This window comes from Engystomops pustulosus, chromosome 7, assembly GCF_040894005.1.
Source record: "Engystomops pustulosus chromosome 7, aEngPut4.maternal, whole genome shotgun sequence".
NCBI classification, from domain to species: Eukaryota; Metazoa; Chordata; class Amphibia; order Anura; family Leptodactylidae; genus Engystomops; species Engystomops pustulosus.
The window spans coordinates 53,895,370-53,918,105 of NC_092417.1; the positions used below are offsets into that span (position 1 = coordinate 53,895,370).

Consider the following 22,736-nt stretch of genomic DNA (forward strand, 5'->3'; position numbering starts at 1 on the left):
GATTAATTAAGATTGTGGAAGTGGCGGCTTAGTGATAACAATGCCAGCTTCACAGTCTTCATTCAATCTTTGTCTCAAATGAATCAGATTTCAGGTTATTTTTAGGGGTTTCAGTGGCTGAAGGATATTGCATACAGCTTAGAGGTCGTTCTCCAAAACAGTCCAAAAAGTTCTCTCCTGGGGGTTTGCTCTGGAAAAGAAGCAGAATAATGAAAATGACGGCTGTGCTAGATCTGTCCCTTGACGGATAATAATGACCACCAGACATCGGGTTACATAGAAGATAGGGTCTGTAGGTTTGTTCTTAAATTGAATTTGTATGTAAGTCGGAACTGTATATTTTATCATTGTAATCCCAGCCAGAACTTTTTTGGTCTCTGTGACAATTGGATTTTAAAAATGTTGGATTGTCATTAGAACCAGCATTAATAATAATAATAAAGCTTCATTACAGACACATGTGATAACTGTTACAGCTGTTTATTATAGCCTAGGACTAAAGTACAATAAATTACCAATATCCAGAGGTCCGTTTGTAACTATGGGTCGCATGTAAGTCGAGTGTTCTTAAGTAGGGGACCGACCGCCTGTACATTGACCTTTACAATTCTATCCAAGGCCAGTTTATTAATTTAGGTTAACCTTCTGCTTGATGAATGTTGATGGTTGGAGTACCCCTTTATGTCATATACATTCAACTATTTCATAAAATGTCCCCATATCATTATACTACTATTAGGGGTATTAGAAAAATTACCACAATCTGCTTCATATAGCAAATGTGCTGCAACACCATTCAGAAGGTTGAAAGCTGTGAGAGAAACTAACATTAGCAACCGATGTACTTCATATTTAAAGGGGATGTCCACTTTAACCAAATAATTAATTGTGTAATAAAAAGTTATTACATTTTCCAATATATTTTCTGTATCAATTCCTTTTGGTTTTCTAGATCTCTGCTTGCTGTCTTTGTATAGGAAGGTTCATTGTTTACTTCCTGTGGATAAACATTGGTCTGTGGTCATGCGATGTCATACAGGTGCATGGCTTGTGTCAAGGCTCGGGGTTAGTGGACCCTCTGGACCACAGCGGACGATGACACAAGTTGACACCTGGGTCCCGAATGTTTCAGATTGTCATGCCGAAAATGTGCATCAAAAAAGCATGACTTTATAGGGAGATTTGTGTTATGTACAAGCCCTGATAAATGTCCCCTAATGATTGTGGGAGACCGAAATGTAATTATTAAAACCAAACAAACATAACCTCATACAGAACCCCCATGCTTTGCAAAATTTTGCTTGTGAATCTTGAACGGTTTCAGATTTAGATTCCCAGCTTATTCCTGGTAGGAAGTACACTTTAAATTTCTTGTGCAAAACATAGTAGAGGGAATACTCTGCCAAAACTCAGTTATCAGCCTCCCTGCTGTTCAGAATTATTCAGGAGGAAATGACTAATTAGTTACAGTGCAGCAAACATGACAGGCAGAGAAAAAATACCTAGTAAAAAAAAAAGATTACAAGCAGTTGAATGACAGCAGTGGAATTGCATAGTAACAGAAATCCACCATAGAAATATCTGTTTCTTTTCTCTTAGGCCTCAGGCACATGCCTATATGGCCATTATTTCACATAAAGGCGCACCAAATATATATTTTTTTTAATTCTGTAAGAATCAATCAACAATAAAGATGGTTGCACATTGCACAGTGTGACATATTAAAGGACATCTACCACCAGCATGAAGGATTGTAAACCAACCACACTGACATACTGGTGTGTGCCCCCTCTGGCAGGACCTCCAGGCTCCATGAACATCTAGAGAGCCCAGAGCCCCTCAGGATCATTTGCATAATTTTTAAAGCCTTGTGTGATAAATATGGCGACGGAGAGGGAGGCCTTTTACTATGAAAATTCCAAAATTCCTCACTACCCCCCCCCCCCCCTCAGTGTAATTAGCCTAATGGAGCTAGCAAGAGTGCTACCTAACACAGCAGGTAGCCGGGCTTCAAAAGATCTCTGTAGCAGCATCGTCTCCAAAGGCTTGAGATGATTTTCCCTCCATTTTCAAACAGGAGACAAAGAGTCATAAAAACTCTTAAACCAATACGTTGATTAGGGACAATTATGGAGTTATGGTCCACGTCAGCACAAGGGCAACAACATTTTTGGAATTGTTATCTTCAGGGGATCGTAGTGGCCCAATACCCGAGGCTCTAGCACTCTTGGATCCAGAGATATAAATATCTCTGGATAGGTACATCGAAAATGGGTCAGGTTTGGTATCAATGCGATCCAGGGATTCACCCTGATCTAATGATACCAGAACGCCTCCCCTTAAGAATCTGTGACTTCTCCAAGGTTCTGGACGTCATACTGTACCATGTAGGAGGGACCCATGACCCCTCCTGGGAGTGGGCAGAGGTGGGTCTACACCTTATAGAATCAGAGACCTCTGAATCCCCATTGTCTTGTCTGGGAACCAAGTTACCAACAAGTGCAGAGAAAGATCTTAAATATTATGCTAATATTTTATATGATTTGTGTAAGGAAAAGTTATACAATTTTCCAATATACATTCTGCATCAATACCTTGCGGTTTTCTAGATCTCTACTTGCTGTCCTGCTACAAAGCTTCTATTTTTACTTCCAGTGGATAGAAATCTGTCCATGGTGATGTGATGGACAGAAGGATGCACGAGCCGTTACCATCATATAGTTCCTATTACTCTCTGTGATAATCGTGATTCGTGGAAATGTATGCCCATCACATCACATGGACAGATTTCTAACCACTGGAAGTAAACAAAGAGCGAACAACCCCTTTAAGGTGTGGACTATCCGGTTCCATTCGGCCCACACACACACACACACAAGGTAACTAACTTACTGATCTGCTGATACTTGTAGTGCTACCTTTGTATAAAACTTTAACAGTGTTGCTCTTTTATCATCAATCCACAAACCCCAACATCCATGTTTCTCGCTTATATACATGCTACCGGGTTGGTTCCTTACCCTATATAATCCCATTACAGACTGGGCTTGTATTAAAGGAGAACTGGTGGCAGCTTAAATTGAGTTGATAAGGTTCTGTTTTACGGAGGCTAGTGAAAAGGGTCTTATAGCCATTCAGGGTTGTGATTTATTGTTGTGCCATATCTGGAAGTTGTGTGGACAAATAACTTCCTGCGCCTCTCAGAACCCATGCGCTCTGGGAGTGTCTAAAAAAATGTTAACTAAGTGACCTTGCGTACCGAAATGGTCAGAAACGTCAGTTGCCTTCACAACTTGTTTTTGTACAAAGAACGGCATAAGAAGCTAAATCAAGAGCAAAGCCTGTTAGAGGGGACACACTCCAGTATGTAAGTGTTCTTGGTTTACAATCCTTAATCTGATAGTAGATTTCCTTTAAGCACTTCTTCTTTCCTGAATTTATTTCTTCTATAAGAACATATAAGGCATCAAGAAGAGATCATAGAGCGCCTTATAATCTGTCAACTAGATGTTATACTTGGATCAGTGCCCTGCATATGTGCCAATGATGTTGCAAAACTCGTCATTTGGGATACTGTGGAATAAGCTTTAACCCCATAAAGACATCAAGACCCATCTGTAGGGCATAAAGACACCAGTATTAACAGGTACATTGTGAGGATTACATTGGCACGGAAGCTGTTCCGGTTAAATACAACTCTCAACATCAGAATCAGGTCAACCGCAAAATGGAAGTAAGCCTCCCCTTGGTAATCTAAATTGTGTGTTACTATAGACTTTACATGGCTTTTATGTCTGTCATCAGATGCCTGTTAATAGTAGGTTGCTTGTTAATACCATCAAACTTTTACAGCTTCAAGTTCTCTTAAGGCAGTGGTCCTTTCCGTAACCAGGGGCCGGCAAAATGCATAATTTTTTCCATGGACCAAAAGAGGCTCCTCCACCCAGAGTCTTGGGAAAAAAATTGCATGCACTGCCCTTACCCAACCTCCAGGGCCCACAAAGTAACCCGCTTACCGGCACCATTTTTTATGATGCCCCTGTTGTGCACAGTTGCAGCAAAGAAGAGGTGAGGACTGCTGTTATTGAAGAAAAAATTAAGATTTCCACCACAAAATTCCAGACATTACCGTATTTATGCCATGCAGGGCGCAAACCTAGTGAATATGTGGTAGCGCGAGTTGCATGAGACGATTCACGAGTGCTTGGCATGCTGTTTGCATGGCATGAATGAAGTTTGGAATTTTATGGCGAGTGCACGGTGGTCATGTAGTACAAGTGATATGATTGTATAATGCCTCCTCTACCTCAAGTGCCAGTTATCACCTCAGGTCATTAAGAAAAGAGACTGTGGTGTATAACTCCTGCAGCCATTTCTGGAGAAGTGTGAGTGCCAAGAGGAGACTGTCCCCAGGCACACTAGCTGACAGCAATGTGAATCACAATAAATAAATGTTCTTAAGACCCAAGATGTGACCAATAGACTTTTTAATAAAAAATATTTTACAATGTAGACTATTTCCATCCAATCTTCTTTAACGCCCTCTGTAATTTGACTCTTCCCATAAGAAATGTGATTGTAAAATTTCTTTTGTACCATTCTCTGAAACAAATAGAAAACAGATTTCATTTAGAGATTAAAACTGCCCCTGCATACATGTAGGATTTGTGCTATATAAATTATGTAAGAACCTCACTGCCAAAAGTCTTCAGAACAGTTTAATAAAAATCCCTAAGAAATACACAATATATAATGCTATAATCAGATGAGTAGCAAATTCTATAGGTATTCAAAAAGCAATCATAGAAAGTCTACCAGCAGTTTCGACCATACAAAGCTACAGATAGAGGAGACATGTGTAACCATAACATTGTGTTGTTAGCAACCACAGAACTGTGAGAAAGGAGTTACAGGAGGTCCCTGACTTGAGGACAGCCGATTTACCGTCAACCCCTAGTTACAGACAGATCTCTATGCCCATTGTGACGTCTGATGAAGCTCTCTGGATGTTTTGCTTAAGTCCCAGCTGCAATGATCAGCTGTAAGGGGTCTGTAATGAAGTTTTATTGATAATCCTTGTTCCTATGACAGCACAAAACTTTCAAAATCGAATTGTCACACAGAAAAAAAGGAAATTTTAACTTCTAAAAAAGGAAAATATCCCCTCAAAGGTTCAAAACATAAGTTCCGTAAAAAACGTAATTTTTATTTCAAGTTTCATAAAAGAACAATAAAATGTAACATTTTTCAATAGACACGTATCGGAGTCAGCGCAACACCTACCGCGACTCCAACCACGCCCCCTCCAACCAATGAAACCCCTATGTAAGGTTTTGTGTCATACCCTCTAGGCCCTCCTCCCTCCTTTCATTGGTCCATTGCCCAGATTAGTAGGTTCCGGTGCACACAGCCAATTAGACACACCTCCTGAGGAGACCATAATCGAAACACGCATCAGGGCTTCCAAACAGGAGATTCCAACAACCACTAACATTTAGGCGAGTTCTGAACCTTGTAAACGTGGCACTTTTGTATTAGATATACATTACCTGTTTATACATAAGTACATTTGCTCCTTCTTTTGGTTCCACTAACAATAGACTTTCTCCATAGCTGCACATTCCCATTGGAATTTACATCGGTAAACTTAAACTCCATAGAGACATCTAGTGGATGTTTTTGGTATTCCTCCTGTTTTGCTGCACCTCCTCTACTGCTAAATTTAGTACATTTTATTGCTATTCCTTTATGAAATTTGAAATAAAAATTAGGATTTTGATGGAACTTATGTTTTGAACCTTTGTTTGAGGAGATATTTCTCTTTTTTGAAGTTGGATTCTCTTTTTTTGAAGTTTGATATGTATTTGGAGAGACTCCTATTGTCCATACTAAAAATACAGGATCTGTTATATTATGTAGAAAAAGTAAAATTTTGTCTGAAGTTACAATTATAAAATGTACTTGTTCCGACTTAAGAACAAACCTAAAAAACCTATTTTGTACGTAACCTGGCGAATGCCTGTATATTGCAGGATTGTAGCCGGACTTGTAGCTGAAGAGTCTCTTCATAGTGCTGTGTTCTTTGATCTCTGCATTCAAACTATTCCCCAGTATAAGTGTTTTATTGTTTCTGTAGCCCCCTTCCCCAGATATATACACATATATATATATATATTTTTATTTTTTTTTAAATCCCTGACAACACCTCTAACCATTTCAAAGCGACGCTGCCAAGACGAGGGACAATGATGGTCAGCATTCAGTGAGCGTGCATGTTTAATTCAGATGGTATACTCATAACTTACATAGCATTGTCATAAGTTGGAAACTGTTGTCAGATCTCTTTTAACCCCTTGCTGCAAACCTATTTTACAGTATGGCAAGGGGAGCAGTGGTGAGCTCACGGGCTGAGCCATCTCCTTACAGACCATGGCCCAGATTTAACAAAAGTGCAGTTTGCCTCGCAAATGTGCAAGGTGTTCCAAATAATGGTATACTGGCACGCAATCTTCAACTATCTGGTGCACACCGCTCTGGAAGTGTGCACCATTCTGCCGAGTCAGTGTATGAAATTTGTTGCAAACTCTGACTAAGCACTAACACGCCCCCCTTTGGTGCAAATTTTTGTCGGACACAGTGCAGCCGCAATACAAAACTGACGCAGACACTTTATAAATACATGTACAAGAAGATTGCACGTTATTTCTAGTGCAAAAACAGACAGAAACTGTCTGATGGAGCCAGTTTAATAGATCAGGGCTCATGCGTTTGTTGTATATTGAAGCAAACACCCAGCGTTGACAACCCATGATCGGTGCTGGTACTGAGTGTTGGTGTTCACCTTTCACATGCCGCCAGCTAAGCTGTTGGTGGCATGTAACTGCCGAATGGCACATGGGTGCTGCCAACTTCTCTGTGATCATTGCTCCCTGTCACGTCATTGGGGACATAAAGTTAAAATCCCCCCCATTCCCTAGAACTAATTTAAAAAGAAACAAAAATAATAAACATGTCCAGTATTGTTGCGTCCAGATCTGTCAATGTATAAAAATGGTTATTCCCGTCGGTGAGCCGTAACTAAAATAGCGCCTAAATGACCAAAACTACACTTTGTCATTCAAGGTCAGAATATAGCAAAATGAAGAATTTTTTTGGTCCAAAAGATTTTCATTTTTAAAAACCCTATTGAAACCTAACACTGTAAAACATATACAATTTTGGTATTTGGCATTTTTTTTGCCAAGTTCACAGCATTTGAATTCTCCCCCCACTACTCAGCATGAAAAATTAAATACCACCAAAAGGAAGTACTGTATATACTCAAGTATAAGCTGAGTTTTTCAGCACAAAAAAATGTGCTGAAAAACCCTAACTCGGCTTCTACTCGAGTCAAGAAAAAAACGTCTCCCTGTCAGGTCTTCTTCAATCTATCACGACTCCAGCATCGGCTCAGTGTCCCGATCCATTTATTTTTTGGAGGGCTCAGACTACACACTACTGGGGGGCCGGCAGGCTATACACTGGGAGGCTTTAATCAATGCATTTCCCACCATCGGCTTATACTCAATGAGTTTTTCTAGTTATACTCTGCTTATACTCGAGTATATACGGTACTTTTTGTTACACAGAAAACAAGCCTTTAAAATGCTCCATACACAGACAAAAACAATAAAGGTTTTTAAAGATGGGGAGCAAAAAATGCAACGATCCAAAAAGGGTTTGAGCAGTAAGAGGTTACCCTGTATATACAGTTACCTGTTATATACTGCATGTTTTGCAAAGTTCTTGCTGAGGAAATCCTTATAAAAATCTGCCATCACTTCTGCATCTAACGTCCTTTTACGTCCTGTAAAGGGAAAATAAAATTATAATTTGGCAACTAGGGGTGTTACTAGAAACCTTGGTGCCTCATATCACAAATTGGAAATTTAGAAAATGCACAGTGTGTCATACTACAAAGCTGATGCACACAGCAATGTCACAGTACAGTGATAATTCAGTGGGGATACTCACTTTAATCCGTGTCCATTAAAAGCATAGGGCGGCCGAGGGGGATGGGAGCAGGAGGTGTCCGAAGTGGAAGCTGTATTGCACCGCACGCACCAATGCTTCCTCTACCTCTCTGTACTTTGACTTCCCCGTATTGATTCGAAATTACAAAAAGGTCCAAAACAGCTTTGGAAACCCCTTCTCCATACTTTAATGGAGTTGATAAAAAAAAGATAATATTCATTCACACATGGAGACTTCGTAATAAAACAAAACTCATCCGATGCCTATCTTACACAATGACGGTACACATTCAGACATCCATGAAGCTCAGCAAATAATAGAGGGTACATTACCTATTAATAACATAGTTTACTAAACTAATTAGACTGCAGAAATCATACAGCAACAACAGCACATAAAGATAGTATACACTTTTAGGAATCCTTACCTTTTTCATCCCTCTGCCCTAAACCCAATGCATTAAGTTTGGAGACAATAAATTCTTCTTTTTCCTAAAAATAAATGAGTATATTTCATAAGGTCAATGGGATTACTCTCATAATCCAGGAATTCTTTAACAGGATAAACTGAGTAATAGGCTCTGCCTAGATTGGCAAGGGTCTGTAACTGAGCAAAAGAGCATGAGACGATAAGCTACATAGGAATATAGAAGTATTTTTATTAATAGTCTTGTTCGTTTTAAGGTAAAATTTCAATGCAATATCATATGGATACTTTCCAAATATTTAATAACCGCTCCGTTTACATGTGACTTTGGTTTTAAGACAATGTGGGATTTTACCTTTATGAAAGTCAGATTTTGACTAGCCCAAAACATTTGGTTCCAATCTTCTGTTTCCTGACGCAATTCCCTGAGTTTTCTTTCCAAAGCAGATTCATCGACTGGTACAAAGTATTTTATTGGTCGAAGATTGGAATATCTATCAGGAGGACCAATCCAGTCATATTTAGACTCCACAGGGGGACAGAAGCTGACAGCCTACAAAGAGGGAAAAATACAAGAATTATGTTGTTAAATATGTTTCTAGCTGCAAATCACAGTGTCCATCCTATATGTTCTTGAACCATAATAGTGAAGCTTATATACTTTATAAATAACTCTGATAAACCAGACTGGAAACTGTCAGGTCGATCTGATGTTCTAAATACGAGACTCTTTATAAAACATTATGGTCACAGTGCCACCCCCAGGAAAAGTCAGGTCATAACAGACTGAAAACATTCATGGGATAGGAATGCCCTGGTCCATGTTCTGTCTGCTATTTTTAACAGACAGACCTTTCTTTCCTAGTAATACAGCGCCGTGCGCCATATATTGCTTTGGGGAGCGCTGCTCAACCCCTCCTCCTCTCCCGGACGCCGCCGTGCTATGGTACACATGGCTATAAATTCTATGTCCCAGTGTTTCAGTCTACGGCCATAAATAATAAAGTAGGTCCTATTGCTGCCGAAGTATGAGGACCAGGAAGTCCTATTCCATTGTCCATAATTTCACTGGACTTTAAATGGCTTCTGTTAATAATAATCCTTTCTTTCATCCAAATCGTTCTTTCTTTCCAAATAGTTTCATAGTTTCATAGTTTATACGGTTGAAAAAAGACACTTGTCCATCAAGTTCAACCAAGGAAGGGAAGGGATTGGATGAGGAAGGGATTTAGGGGAAACAATTCTATATAACATAACCAGCAATGTTATTTAGGTGTAAAAAGGCATCTAGACCCTTCTTAAAGCTCTCTGCTGTCCCTGCTGTGACCAGCGCCTGAGGCAGGCTATTCCACAGAGTGACAGTTCTCATAGTAAAAAAGCCCTGTCGCCTCCGGTGATTAAACCTTGTTTTCTCCAGACGGAGACAGTGCCCCCTCGTCTTTTGATTTGATCTAATCTGAAACAACTTACCACCATATTTTTTGTATGGACCATTCATATATTTAAATAAATTAATCATGTCCCCTCGTAGTCGTCTCTTTTCCAGACTAAATAAATCTAGTTGTTTTAATCTTTCCTCATAACTAAGACCCTCCATACCCCTTATCATTTTTGTGGCTCTACGTTGAACCCTCTCCAGCTCCAGGGCATCCTTTTTATGGACCGGTGCCCCGAACTGGACAGCATATTCCAGGTGAGGCCGAACCAGTGCCTTGTACAGGGGTAATATTACATCCCTATCACGAGAGTCCATACCACTTTTGATACACGACAAGATCCTACTAGCTTTAGAGGCAGCTGATTGACATTGCATGCTGTTATTCAATTTATGATCTACTAGTACCCCCAGGTCCTTCTCAACAAGGGACTCTCCCAGATTTACTCCCCCAAGGACATATTTTGCCTTTGGATTATTGGCCCCCAGGTGCATAACCTTACATTTATCCACATTAAACCTCATTTGCCAAGTGGATGACCAAACACTCAGTTTGTCCAAGTCACCCTGCAGCCTATGAACATCCTCCATAGACTGTATTACACTACACAGTTTGGTGTCATCTGCAAAAATAGACACAGTGCTATTAATTCCTACCTCTATATCATTAATAAATATATTAAATAGTAGTGGGCCAAGCACAGAACCCTGAGGTACACCACTCATAACTGGTGACCATTCCGAGTAGGAATCATTGACCACAACTCTCTGGATACGATCCTTCAGCCAGTTTTCAATCCAACTGCAAATGATTTCTGCCAAACCAATAGCCCTAATTTTACCCATCAGGCGTCTATGATCAAAAAAAAAAGAAGAAAAAAAAAAATTAATAACCCTCCCACACCTCCCTGTGTCCGCTGGCAATTGCCATGCTCATTAACTATCTTCAAGTCTTCAACCAAGCCAAAGATAGCAGTAAGTGTTGAAAAGGGTGAATTAATCTTAAGAATCATCTATCCTGCTAGATACCTCCTCCCTAAAATGTAATACTTCTGGGCAAGACCACACCAGATGAAAAAGAAATCTGCATCCAAAGACTGACATTTTCAGCATTTAGATTGGTCTCTTAGGCTAAATTCACACGAACGTATGGGGGACGTATATATGGCGTATGTACGTCCCCCATACACTTCAATGGCCTCACAGCGCCATAGGGGAGAGATAGGGTACTGCACACTTGCGGCACCGTACCGTACCGTTCCATCTTTCGATGGAATAAGGCGCCGGGCCCTATGTTACTCTATGGAGAGGGTGGGGGGGGGGGGGGGTGAGCAGTGCTCATCCCCGGCGCCAATATATATCAATTCGTGTGAATGTAGCCTTAGGGTGGTGTCACATGTTAGCGTTTGGATTCCGTTTAGTAACAGAATTAAAGCGCACTGGGGCGGCCCGCGGCCGATCGCATATACGTTTATATGCAAACACATGCGATCGGCAATCAGTGCCCGATATCTTGTATTGTGTAAATGCGAGTCACCGGACGCTGATTGCCAATCACACTCGTTTGCATGGAAACGCATATGTGATCGCCCACCCCAGAGCCCTCTGATTCTGTTACAAAACGGAACCAAAACGGAAGCATCAACCTTAGCCTCATCTTACACAGGACTGTCGGTGAATAGTACACCTTGTGTACAGTATTAAAATAAATTCACCTATGATTCCAATTCAAAGAGCATCTTCTTCCAATTTTCTACACTCAATATCCCCATAACACTTTCCCATTTTCTTACATATTTATGCACGGTATTCATCGAAAAACTATCCCTAAAAAAACCTATATTTTCCACACATAGTCCTAGAAGCAAAAAACTTGATAGCTAACATTTATCGAATCTTTACTTTATGTGGACATGTGCTGGTAGATGGTATCGGTGTGCCGTCTGTTCTCTTCCTAAATTAGTTTAAAGGAGTTTTCCAGGAATCCTGAATAAATTACTGTATTCCAGCCGCCATATCCCACTGGTCTTCTGGCCATGGGATCACTGGCTAATCACTGGTCTCCTTGGATCACATGTGATGTTACGTGGTCTGAGGTGGCCACAGATTTAGGTGGGAAGGGACATTGTTTTTCTTCTCCTATCCCCTAGTATAGGGCACATGACTGCCGCTACATAGATAACTGAACACTACCACATAATACAGCAGCCACTACATAGATATCTGAACACTATGACATAATACAGCAGGCACTACTCTGAGGGCACTAGTATATAGCCCTGGAATCGCATTATGACTGCAGTGCCAGGCTTGTAGCCGCAAAGTACTCTGGGAGCTTAGTGAAATATTACAGGGGATGGAAATAAATGGCGTCACCTTGGCAGTTCCCGCTCTTGTGTCAGAGTCTCCGCAGTGCCGAGTGCGGTAGTACAGCAGCGGTACCGTGTGAGGGCGAAGAAGGGTCAAGCGGGTACAGGACGCCGCCATTACCCCCTTCAAAGATGGCGGCGCCGGCTGTTCAATGCGCCGCTTTACGGCAGGAAGTCACTTCCGCTGTGGCTATGACAACGTGGGAGTGCTTAGACCGCTTTTTCCAGCGAAAAGACTGGGCCATGGTGACCCGTCACTGACCCGGAGCCCACTGTGTGGGATCTCCGGGAGCCCGAAGAGGGGTGTGGCAAAGTGTAGAGTTTGGAAGAGGTGTGGCGCCCGCTCCCCTCCCCCCGCCGCCTGGGGTGACAGGTTAGTGGCTGCCATGTTGTCATCTACCTGTCATTGCCTCCTAGTGCTGAGAGACAGGGAGACACAGCTGTACATAACATCACCACTGCCGGAGCACTAGGCTTTCTTGTCTCATCATTTAGGGTCAGATAACATCAGAATGTTATTATAACTAGTAATTTGGCGAGGATTGATATACTGCGATATTACTTACCTCGCAACTCACACAAACTTATATACCACTCACTGAAAGTCCCGCTGCAGTGACATTATATTATAGTAACACATATCAGGGCGATTTCTTCTTCTCAAACTATTTATCGATACCAAATCAAACGCCAGCACTGGATACACCCCACAAAATCTCATGAACTTATCATGTGGCCTCAGGCATCAATTACAGCTAGGCCTTGTGTTATTCCTGCAGAGGCAGAATGACTGGATTAACCCCTTAAGGACGCAGGGTTTTTTCACTGATTTCTCGCTCTCCACCTTCAAAAATCCATAACTTTTAAATTTTTCCGTGTACAGAACTCTACTTTATTCTTTGGTTCGGTACCATCGCGGTGATGACAAATTTATATAGGTTTTATTGCTTTTTAACACATTTTTAAAAGTTAAACAATTGTGTACAAAAAATTTTTATAAAATTTCGCCATATTCTGTTCTCGTGATCACTGATTCATCACTGAGACCCCCACTGATCAGCAAGTTAGGTCCTATCTTGTTAATAGGGCCTAACTTGTTTCATGGGAAAAGCCGTTTAATGGTTACACATGGTCTGACATGACATTTGGGTGCCTCTTGCTTCCCTTAATTGTGCCTGGAGTTGTGTGGCATGTATCATGCTGTTTTTCAAGACATTGGGGCACATTTACTTACCCGATCCTGTCGCGATCCAGTGGCGCGTTCTCCGGCGAGGATTCGGGTCTTCCGGTGACTCACTAAGGTCGTGCGCCCGATGTCCACCAGGTGTCACTGCTGCGCCGAGGTCCGCTGGAGTTACCTAGTTCTTCTCGTGCATGTGAGTGCTTGATTTTGCGACACAATTTGTTTTTTTTTAATTCTGCGGTTTTTCCTAATCTGTCAGGTTTTCCGTCAGCCACGCCCCCGATTTCTGTCGTGTGAAAGCCGGTGCAAAATCCGATCGCTTGCGCCAAAAATCCGGCGGAATTCAGTGCAAAACGGAAAAAGTTGGGAAACCCTACGAAAGTGCGGCCTTGGAGCCCTTAGTAAATGAGTCCCATTGTTCACAGTGAAGTGGTCCACTGTGTGGAATGTGACCAAAGGATGTCCACTTTTCTACACTTTTCTGTGACTTTTCCAGTATCTTTGTTGCAACCTGATGATGACTCTCTGTGAAACCCTAAGCTCGGTTACCACATCTATCTGAGGACACCCTGTTTGAAGCAGGTACTGTTCAAAAGTAGTACCATCTTAGTCTCAAAAAGCCAAAATGTGAACAACATGATAAGGATGACTCTTTAAACACCAATTCTAATTGATCAGGAAATTTATTGGGTGATTCACGGATCAAAGACCTGGTGTAAATTTTGCTGTTCACATTTTGTCTTTAGGACACGTTAAGCATATATAGCAGGAAAGCTACCGGCATATACGTGAAAGGTGTAATTAAAGTTCTACTGGTAGACAAGGGCATGTTTTTTGCCCCATCTGCTCAGTACGTGTTAAAAAACACAGAAGACTTAATTTTTCAATGCTTCTTCCTGCTGGAGAGCGCAGAATATGCTCAGTGGACACTAGTACAAGGTGTGGGAGGATGGATGCAACTTTGTGGCATCCATCCCTGGCCTCCACTATTTCTACACTGTGGGTTTTCCAAATAATGACATTTTATATCACACGGAACATCAATGACAGTAAATCACTGAATCCTGCTGATGTTCACTCCTCCCACTTTCAGATCGGAGGGGCGGAACAAGTGGACATATCCCAGTGTATATCCATATGTTGGGAATCACTGCTGCCCTCCATCTTATGTTCCCACTTTTTGACCTGCAAAAGCAAGATATGAATTTGAAGAGAACAGCGTGGAGTGCAAAAAGTAATGAAACATTTAACAGTTGGGCATTTAAAAATTTCACCCACAAGACAAATATGTCAAACTTTTTATGAGCAGTGTATGCCGGATAAAAGCTTATTTTTATTTCGGTGAAATTCACAGAACAACCTGTGAAAGGAATTGGATTCCAATTTAGTTTCTTTTATTGATTTTGAGGCAGAATGCTGCTACATTGGATTGCACCTTGAAATGCACTCTCCAACTTCTCCATGAAACCATATGCATTTTGACCAAAGCATTTGTGTTAGATAAGTAGCAACTTGTGTTTTGTTATAAGAGGTAAGCAATTATAAATAAGAATGTTTCCATGTTTTAAGGCTATGACTATTATCCTGGAAGTTTTGCAATGCAAAATCCTTATCAATCATATCACTATTTAATATGAGTATATGTTTGCCACATATTTACTGCAGATTATCAAAAAAAATGGATGCTTGCACAGGAAATGTAATACTTTGAGAAAAGTCTCATGCAGTGTAATACACATGAGACTTTCCTCCAGTGACGCTATATAGCAAAGGGGTTGGACTTATCTAATTGCTATGTTATCTACCTGCAGACAGCAGTAGGAGGCCTTTCTGTTAGCCAGGATTATGCAGCCATGCTATTGGCTACCACTCTTTCCACGGCAGGAGGGGAATTTTGTGTCTTATTTGAGTCCCCCCTAATAAGTTAGTTGTCCAGTGTTTCCTGACTGTCATCTATACTAGTGATTCAGTCATTTTGGAAATCTTGAGTAGCTTAGTAGTATCACTATCCCTATACAATTCAGATTTGGCCTTTAGTACATAGGTACTCTTGCCTAGTTTAGGATCTGGTGGTTGTTTAGTAGGTGTAGGTGTCCACTGTGTGTTTTGTCTGCCAAATGATTCTCCTCATCAGGCTTTGCATGTAGTATTTGTGACCAGCCCAACCTTAAGTTATTATAACCCTTTATTGATGGTGGAGATGTGTCCTACTAGTAGAGAACACTTGGAAGACTATTATTAGGTGACTTCAAGACTGTGAAGTCCTAGGTTGTCTGACAGGCTCTTCCCTCAACGTAAGCACATACAATCCTAGAAATATTAATATTCTTTATACTCCGCCCTGGCTGATGTCTCAACCTGCTCATACAAGAGTTAAAAAAAATGATTGCCACGCTCCCAGACTCAAGCAAATGCAAGGAGGAAGCAACCCCTGACTGGTGTATGATTGATACTAAAGGAGGTCCTGTCCACACACCCAGCAAGCCCACTCCTTCCATAGCAACCTCTAGAGGAGACCTCCTGGCTATTCTTCTCGGGTAGGTTAGGAAACATGTTTTGTCGTTTGCTATTATTTTTTTCAACATGACAGCTTGTTAGTATCCATTCCAGTGCTAGTACTGTCATGTGACACGTGTGCAGAGCGAATCTTCACCCCATTCCTTATACAGGCAGTCCCCGAGATAAGTACAAGATAGGTTCTGTATGCAAGTCTCTAGGCGCTATATAAATAAAGAATAAGAATTAAGGCGGAACGGGTATATTATATAATTGTAGCTCCAGACAAAAATTTTTGTCCCAGTGACTATTTAATTTTCCAAATTTCTTGCTGTTATGAGGATAAGGAGTATTAATTAAGCTTTATTACAGACACCTTACAGATGGTCATTGCAGCCTGGGACTAAAATAAAGCATCCAGAGAATTCACCAGAGGTCACAGTGGGCAGAGAGGTCTGTCTATAAGTCGGATGCCCTTAAGTTGGGGACTGCCTGCAATATTGTAGCTGACAATAGGGTCAATGGCAGAATGTATCCAGCATGTAGGGAATTGGAACCTATAGTTGTTTGTTGACTCTGCACTGGGTAAAAGAATAAATATCTCTGTCAGCACTATGACAGCAAACCTAGTCCTGTTATTGATGTGCAGATGCCTATAACACTAAATGCTCTTCTAAACTTCAACCGTAGCTGTATTGGATGGGTTGTAATTAAAGCAAATCTACCATTAGTTTTTTCAGCAAAACCACTCAGTTCAGGGATTAAACAAGATATGTGTCTGCATCAGTGTAGCTTCAGCATTCTCAAGGTATGTTTAGTCCATAGTGCATTAAAGCAAATGGTAGATTTCCTTTAAGTATTAAATAGTCCTAGGACCTGTGCAGGTGAAATACTTGATAGTGGATACTACTTAGGGTCTCCATACTGGTATGATATAGATTTAATTCAGAGAGAGTACCTTTATATGCTAGAAACTATACGACCCCCCATCACTACATTCCCTTTAATGGGAAACATGTCTAACTGGACCATGGCTTCAGCTATCGAGACAAACCTTTTTTTATTGAATGAATCCAGACAGTGCATGATCGTAAAAAGGAAGTTGCATAGATATTGGGTACATGGGTTGTACATTCAAACAGTGAATGCATAGAGAGGTGGCTGTCCATGAGAGAGCGAGTTTTCCTATTCCTTATTTAAATGTGGGTGAATCGTACCATCTAGGATATGGGGGAGCTTGGGAATAACCATGTGCAGTGCTTTTTTTATACATCTTAGGGCTCATTCAGATGGCTGTCTGGGGGACGCAAATTTGAGGCCACATGTATGTCTCCATAGAAGGCAATGGCGGCCCGTTGCCACACATGTGTGACACCGTTCCGCGTAGTACGCCGGGAAAAGATAGAGCATGCTGTATCACCTCACGAGTGTGCGGCCGCGCGCCGCTGTTTCTTATGGAGGGTGGATGGGCAACCTCCTCCTCCTCTCCAGCACCCGGCGGGCATACCGCGTGTGACTGCACCTTTATAGTGTATGGTCCCAGCCTTTAATGTAAATGATTTGAGTAGGAGTATTTGTCTTAGAAACGATGTTGAGAAATAATAATATAAAGCAGAATTAGATCAATCTCAGGAGCCATGTCAACAATTTACTAAAAAAAACCATTTGAAACAATATTTTATATTTATATTTAGTACATTTTACACAAATGGATCAGATTAGACCTTATGTTCCTCTGCTGAGCCACACAGATGCCAGGTCTCCTAGAGGGTGACTATTGTCACCTCCCTCCCATAAAGTATACTGCATTCCCTGAGGACTCCACTCCAGCCATGTAAGGAGTGGACGTTCCTGCCCTGGCTTGTTAGGGGAACACATGATGTTCTGTGAGCTGTATGGTTCAGGATTGAGGTTTATGTATGGAAATATTCCTTGCCGCAGTCATAGCCTGCAGATTAAGAGCTTGTCGCTGCAGTCAGATTCCAGGCAAGCGCATTACTCTGCATCATCACACTGTATCACCAGCACAGCAGACACTGCCACTATTTTTAGCTGCGGTTTTTACATTCACTGAAATTAAATTGAGGAGACTTTCTGTATCTGACATCTAGTTTATTTAAAGGGCATATTTCTTTAGTTTTATCATTATACATAACTATTATCTCATATGCAAATCAAACTGAACCTTTCTCAAGATAAAAGATTGAAACAGTGAAGTTTATCACTGCTACTTGCCCCTAAGGCTTTGATCACATGGACATCATGGATTCCTAGATAAACTGAAGCTACAACACACACCGACAATGTCATGACATGATAAAACCTTATGGAGTTTTTGGGCTTGGTAAATTTTGCTGCAGTGTCTGACTCTTAGAAATAGAAGTGCTGCATATTGTGTTATGCTTCCCATTCAGAAAAGGAATCTATGGCAGATGTTTCTTAGGGGGTCATTGACGGGGCTAGATGGGGGTTTCCTTATCTTGGGTATGATATACACACAGAATAAAGACCTAATAGATGTAGGTTCCACCTCTGGGACCTGCACCAATCTTGGGAACAGTGATCTTCTGATCCCCATGGCCGACTGAACAGTGAAGTAGTGGAATCTGGTTGATATATAACTCTATAGGAGAGACAGAAATGGCAGAAACACTTTGCTTTTTTTCAACTCTACTGTAGACTTGAATAGAAAGCACCAGATGACTTCTATTCTCAAGTTGCCGTTCCCAGAGGAGGGTCCTGAAAATATCATATATTTACAACAAATCCTGCGTCAGATATACACCCAAGATGAGAATACCTCTATAAGAGCTGAACTTCATTCCTTTGGCATGTTATGGATATCTTCAAATGTGAGGTTGCACACAGACGCTCATCATCCTTAAAAGATCAATGCTCTATAGCCCCCCCCCCTTTACCACCACACACATTAGATTAAAATCGCCTCAATTGACCATGTAATATGCTTGGAACAACCCGCTTCTTCCTTTGTGGCAGATATACGGGAGATGAGTATCAAGCAAATTGGGAATAAGCTGTCCGATTATTTTGTTGTAAGGCCTCATTATTTCCCTTATATACGCACTTTAAGCCAATTTTCTCAAACTAATTTCTGAGGAATTCGGAGATATAGTTGTCTGCCAAATGACCATTCAGCTGACAGGTGTATAATGTGTATGGGGGATTTAACCCCTTAAGGACGCAGGATTCAAAAATCCATAACTTTTTCATTTTTATGTGTACAGACCTGTATGAGGGCTTATTTTGTGCGTAACAAATTTTACTTTACCGTAACGTTATTTATTTTAACATGCCGTGTACTGCAAAGCTGGAAAAAATTCCAAATGTGGAAAAAAAAACCAAAAAAACCCCGCACTTTGTTGTGGGCTCAGTTTTTGCGACTTTCACTCTTCGCTCCAAATAACACCTCTGCTTTATTCTTTGGTTCGGTGCGATCGCGGTGATACCACATTTATACAGGTTTTATTGTGTTTTAATACATTTTCAAAAATTAAACGAATGTGTACAAAAAAGAAAAAAAAAACATTTTTGCCATCTTCTGACGCTAATAACTTTTTCCTACTTTGGGGTACGGAGCTGGGGAATGTGTCATTTTTTGTGAAATGAGCCGACGTTTGCATTGCTACCATTTTTAGGTCTGTGCGACATTTTGGTAATTTTTTATTCCATTTTTTATGTGATGTAAGAAGGGGTAAAGTCGCATTTCAGACATTTGGGCGCCATTTCCCGTTTTGGAGGTCACCGCCGGCCGTAACCATTATTATATTTTGATAGATCGGGCATTTTGGGCGATACCTAATGTGTTTGTGATTTTTACTGTTTATTATGTTTTATATCAGTTCTAGGGAAAGGGGGTTGATTTGAATTATTATTAATTTTTTAATTTTTAAACTTTTTTTTTCCTTTTTTTTTTTTTTTTTTTTTTTTTCACTATTTCTTAGACCATCTAGGGTACATTAACCCTAGATGGTCAGATCGTTCCTACCATATACTGCAATACTTCTGTATTGCAATATATGGCATTTTTACTATATATGGCAATGAGCTACTGGCTCATTGTAACGAATCTGCAGAAGCTATTCAGCCTCGGGTCAAACGAAGACCCGAGGCTACCATGGCAACCGATCGCCGCCCCCCAATGTAATCTTTATGGATGATGTAGATGCCCAAATGCCTTGACTGGAATTGCTCCTCAACATAATTATATAAATGCACTGTAGTGTTACCTGTCTGATATTCTGTCACTGAGCACTGTTCTTCTTCTCTCTTTTAGTTTAAACTATAAGCGGTGGATTATCTGAGTATGGATATGGGTAATCAACATGCTTCGATCACAGCCCTTCAAGAGATCCAACGGAGAGTCAAAGACCTTGAGCAGAATGTGGCTAGCTACAGTGGATTACAGAGTGACTTGGAGTACAAAAAGTTGGAGAAAGCTCTGACCAAACAACTCTTTGAGATTGAATCAATAGACACAGAAGGGAAGGGGAACATTCAGCAAGCCCGGAAGAGAGCAACTGATGAGGTGGAGAGGCTTCTAAAAGAATTGGAGAAGACTGCAAACCATCCCTGTAGATTGGAGATCGAACAGATTTTCAAGGAGGTGCAAGCTCTTGTAGCTCAACAAATAGGTCCATTGTATGGAGGAAGAGGATCTATTACAGAGGAGTTTGAGGAAGGCATTCAGAACATTCTTATGAGACTTACACAAGTCAAGACTGAGGGCAGAGCTTCATTAAGAAAAGCTAGGTATCGCACTTTAACTAAAGTTCTTGCTATACAAGAAATACTAGAAAATTGTTTGAGGCAACAGGTGCTAGCCCTTCCCCTCTCCGCTGATGCTCATCCATCCATATCTAAGATTAATTCTGTTATGGGTGAAGTCAATAAGGCCCGTGCCAGCCTAATCGCACTCCTTGCTGGCGTAAATGAATGTGAAACCTACAGACACTTATCATGTGTGCTTTCCGGGTTTATAGCTGAACTGGACGCTTTAGATGTTTCGGGCCATGTCGAAGTGAGGACATACAGAAAAGAGGTAGTAGAAGAAATAAACAGCTTATTTAAATATCTAGACCTTGAAGAGGAAGCCCACTTCACCAGTGCTTATGACCTGGCCAAGAACCAGTCCATAGTCCAAATAGAAATGATTCGCAAGCGATTGGCTGACATAGAAGCCAGGCTCTTGGAAAGACAAAACGGAGTCTCTGAAATTCATTTGGGGACCAAATCAGAACTTCAGAGTCTCATCGCACAGTTAGATGAAGTGACCGTGGGGAGGAATCCTTGCATTCGAGAAGCGAGGAGGAGAGCAGTGGTGGAGGTACAGGCTGTCATTACTTACATTGACCTCAAGGAAGCGCTCGAAAGGAGACACAACATTGGCGATCCAGTCAATCCTGAACACCCATCACATGTTGCTGTATGGAAAGTCCTCGGGAGCCTGTCTGAGCTTCAGAAAGAGGTCTTATCCTTTGATGGCAGGAGAGCAGATAAAAATTATATGCGGCTGGAAGAGCTCCTCACCAAGCAGCTATTGGCTCTGGACGCCATTGATTCACAAGGCGATGAACGTTCTAAAATTGCAAGGAAGCAAGCGGTAAAGTTTGCCAACAATATCCTGAGCTATCTGGACATGAAGACCGATGAATGGGAATATTAGGACCCGCTTTAGCTGACCCTAAGCTTGCACAAAATGTATGATTGTAGGATGAAGATAACACGTGTGTGGTCACTAAGCCAAGTGTAAAACCGGATTTCATTTATAACACGTTGTTTTTTTTTCATTTTTTATAAATATTTTTCCAAAGAAGCATTCCTACACACAATTGAGCTGCACAACGATATCTGATCCAAAAAACTTGTAAGAAGCCCCTGTACTAGCAGTTAGTGATGACCTTATGGAATATGGGGCTAAGCAATTATTGGGTTTTAGCCAATAAGCTATCAGTTTATACAAGTTTAGTGTTGTCCGATATCTTGTCAATTGCTGTGATTTGCGGCATGTGTTTTTCGCTTGCACTGCTATACTTTTTGGTTTGTCATGTTTGATTCTATTAATCCGTAACTGATGGAGATGATAGACAATTTCTTTTGAGTTGCCTGGTTGTGACACTATTTCTTTTTTTGTTAGAAGAGCCTCTCCACAGTAAGCTGAACAGATCATGTTCATCGATCTATAGGCAACCTGACAGCCAGTGTGCTGTTCTCACATAGTGCCTCCTGAGGGGAAAGCAGGCATTACGTTCTTGTGTTATGATTCTTTATTTTAGGAATTTAGGACCATATGCACAAATCTGCTTGTGTGGCATTGCTTCTTTTTTAGAATGCTGTTTAATGGGTTTTATCCAAATCTGGATATAACGTTAAAAGGAAATATACCATCAGAATCACTGATTCTGGTGGTGGTAGACTAATTACACTTATATTTGTGCTTCTTTATGTCCTCTTTATATCCTGGATTGCCCTTAATTTTGAAAAAAAAATATAGCTTTTAAAAATATGCTAATTAGCCTGAGGTGCTCAAGCTTACATCATCGGAGCCCCACTCGGAGCTTTCATCCTTTAATTTATTCACATAGATTCTAACGCACGTTCTCTGGCTTTCTGCGTGGAGTACGACAGAACAGGAGTGGGGGCTTGAGAAAATTTGAAAAAAACAGCGCTGAAAAGACCTCAAATGACATAAGGCTTAGTATTTTTTTTTAAAGAAACTTTTTTTTCCGGAATTTGGCAGCATTCCAGGTTATAAGAAACACTGTTCCATAGAAAAGACTGATTTGGCAAACTCTGT

The 22,736-nt window shown here is 40.9% G+C and overlaps 2 protein-coding genes across 4 annotated transcripts; one reads left to right on the plus strand and one right to left on the minus strand.

The window, feature by feature from the left end:
- Nucleotides 1–4,470: 4,470 nt before the first annotated feature.
- COA8 (cytochrome c oxidase assembly factor 8) lies at nucleotides 4,471–12,384 on the minus strand. Its single transcript, XM_072115952.1, has 5 exons — nucleotides 12,251–12,384; nucleotides 8,795–8,992; nucleotides 8,441–8,504; nucleotides 7,756–7,846; nucleotides 4,471–4,602 (listed from the first exon to the last, which is right to left on the minus strand). Exons 1-5 carry the CDS (start codon nucleotides 12,359–12,361, stop codon nucleotides 4,515–4,517), a joined length of 552 nt encoding a protein of 183 aa, XP_071972053.1. The 5' UTR covers nucleotides 12,362–12,384; the 3' UTR covers nucleotides 4,471–4,514.
- Nucleotides 12,385–12,476: 92 nt separating this feature from the next.
- Nucleotides 12,477–22,643, plus strand: BAG5 (BAG cochaperone 5). 3 transcript variants are annotated; one of them, XM_072115948.1, is made up of 2 exons: nucleotides 12,477–12,616; nucleotides 20,217–22,643. In XM_072115948.1, the coding sequence occupies exon 2, from the start codon at nucleotides 20,247–20,249 to the stop codon at nucleotides 21,603–21,605; it is 1,359 nt and encodes a 452-aa protein (XP_071972049.1). In that variant the 5' UTR covers nucleotides 12,477–12,616; nucleotides 20,217–20,246; the 3' UTR covers nucleotides 21,606–22,643. The 3 variants fall into 3 exon arrangements, with proteins under 3 accessions (XP_071972049.1, XP_071972050.1, XP_071972052.1); XM_072115949.1 differs by lacking the exon at nucleotides 12,477–12,616 and adding an exon at nucleotides 14,861–14,957; XM_072115951.1 differs by lacking the exon at nucleotides 12,477–12,616 and adding an exon at nucleotides 15,832–15,963.
- Nucleotides 22,644–22,736: the final 93 nt, after the last annotated feature.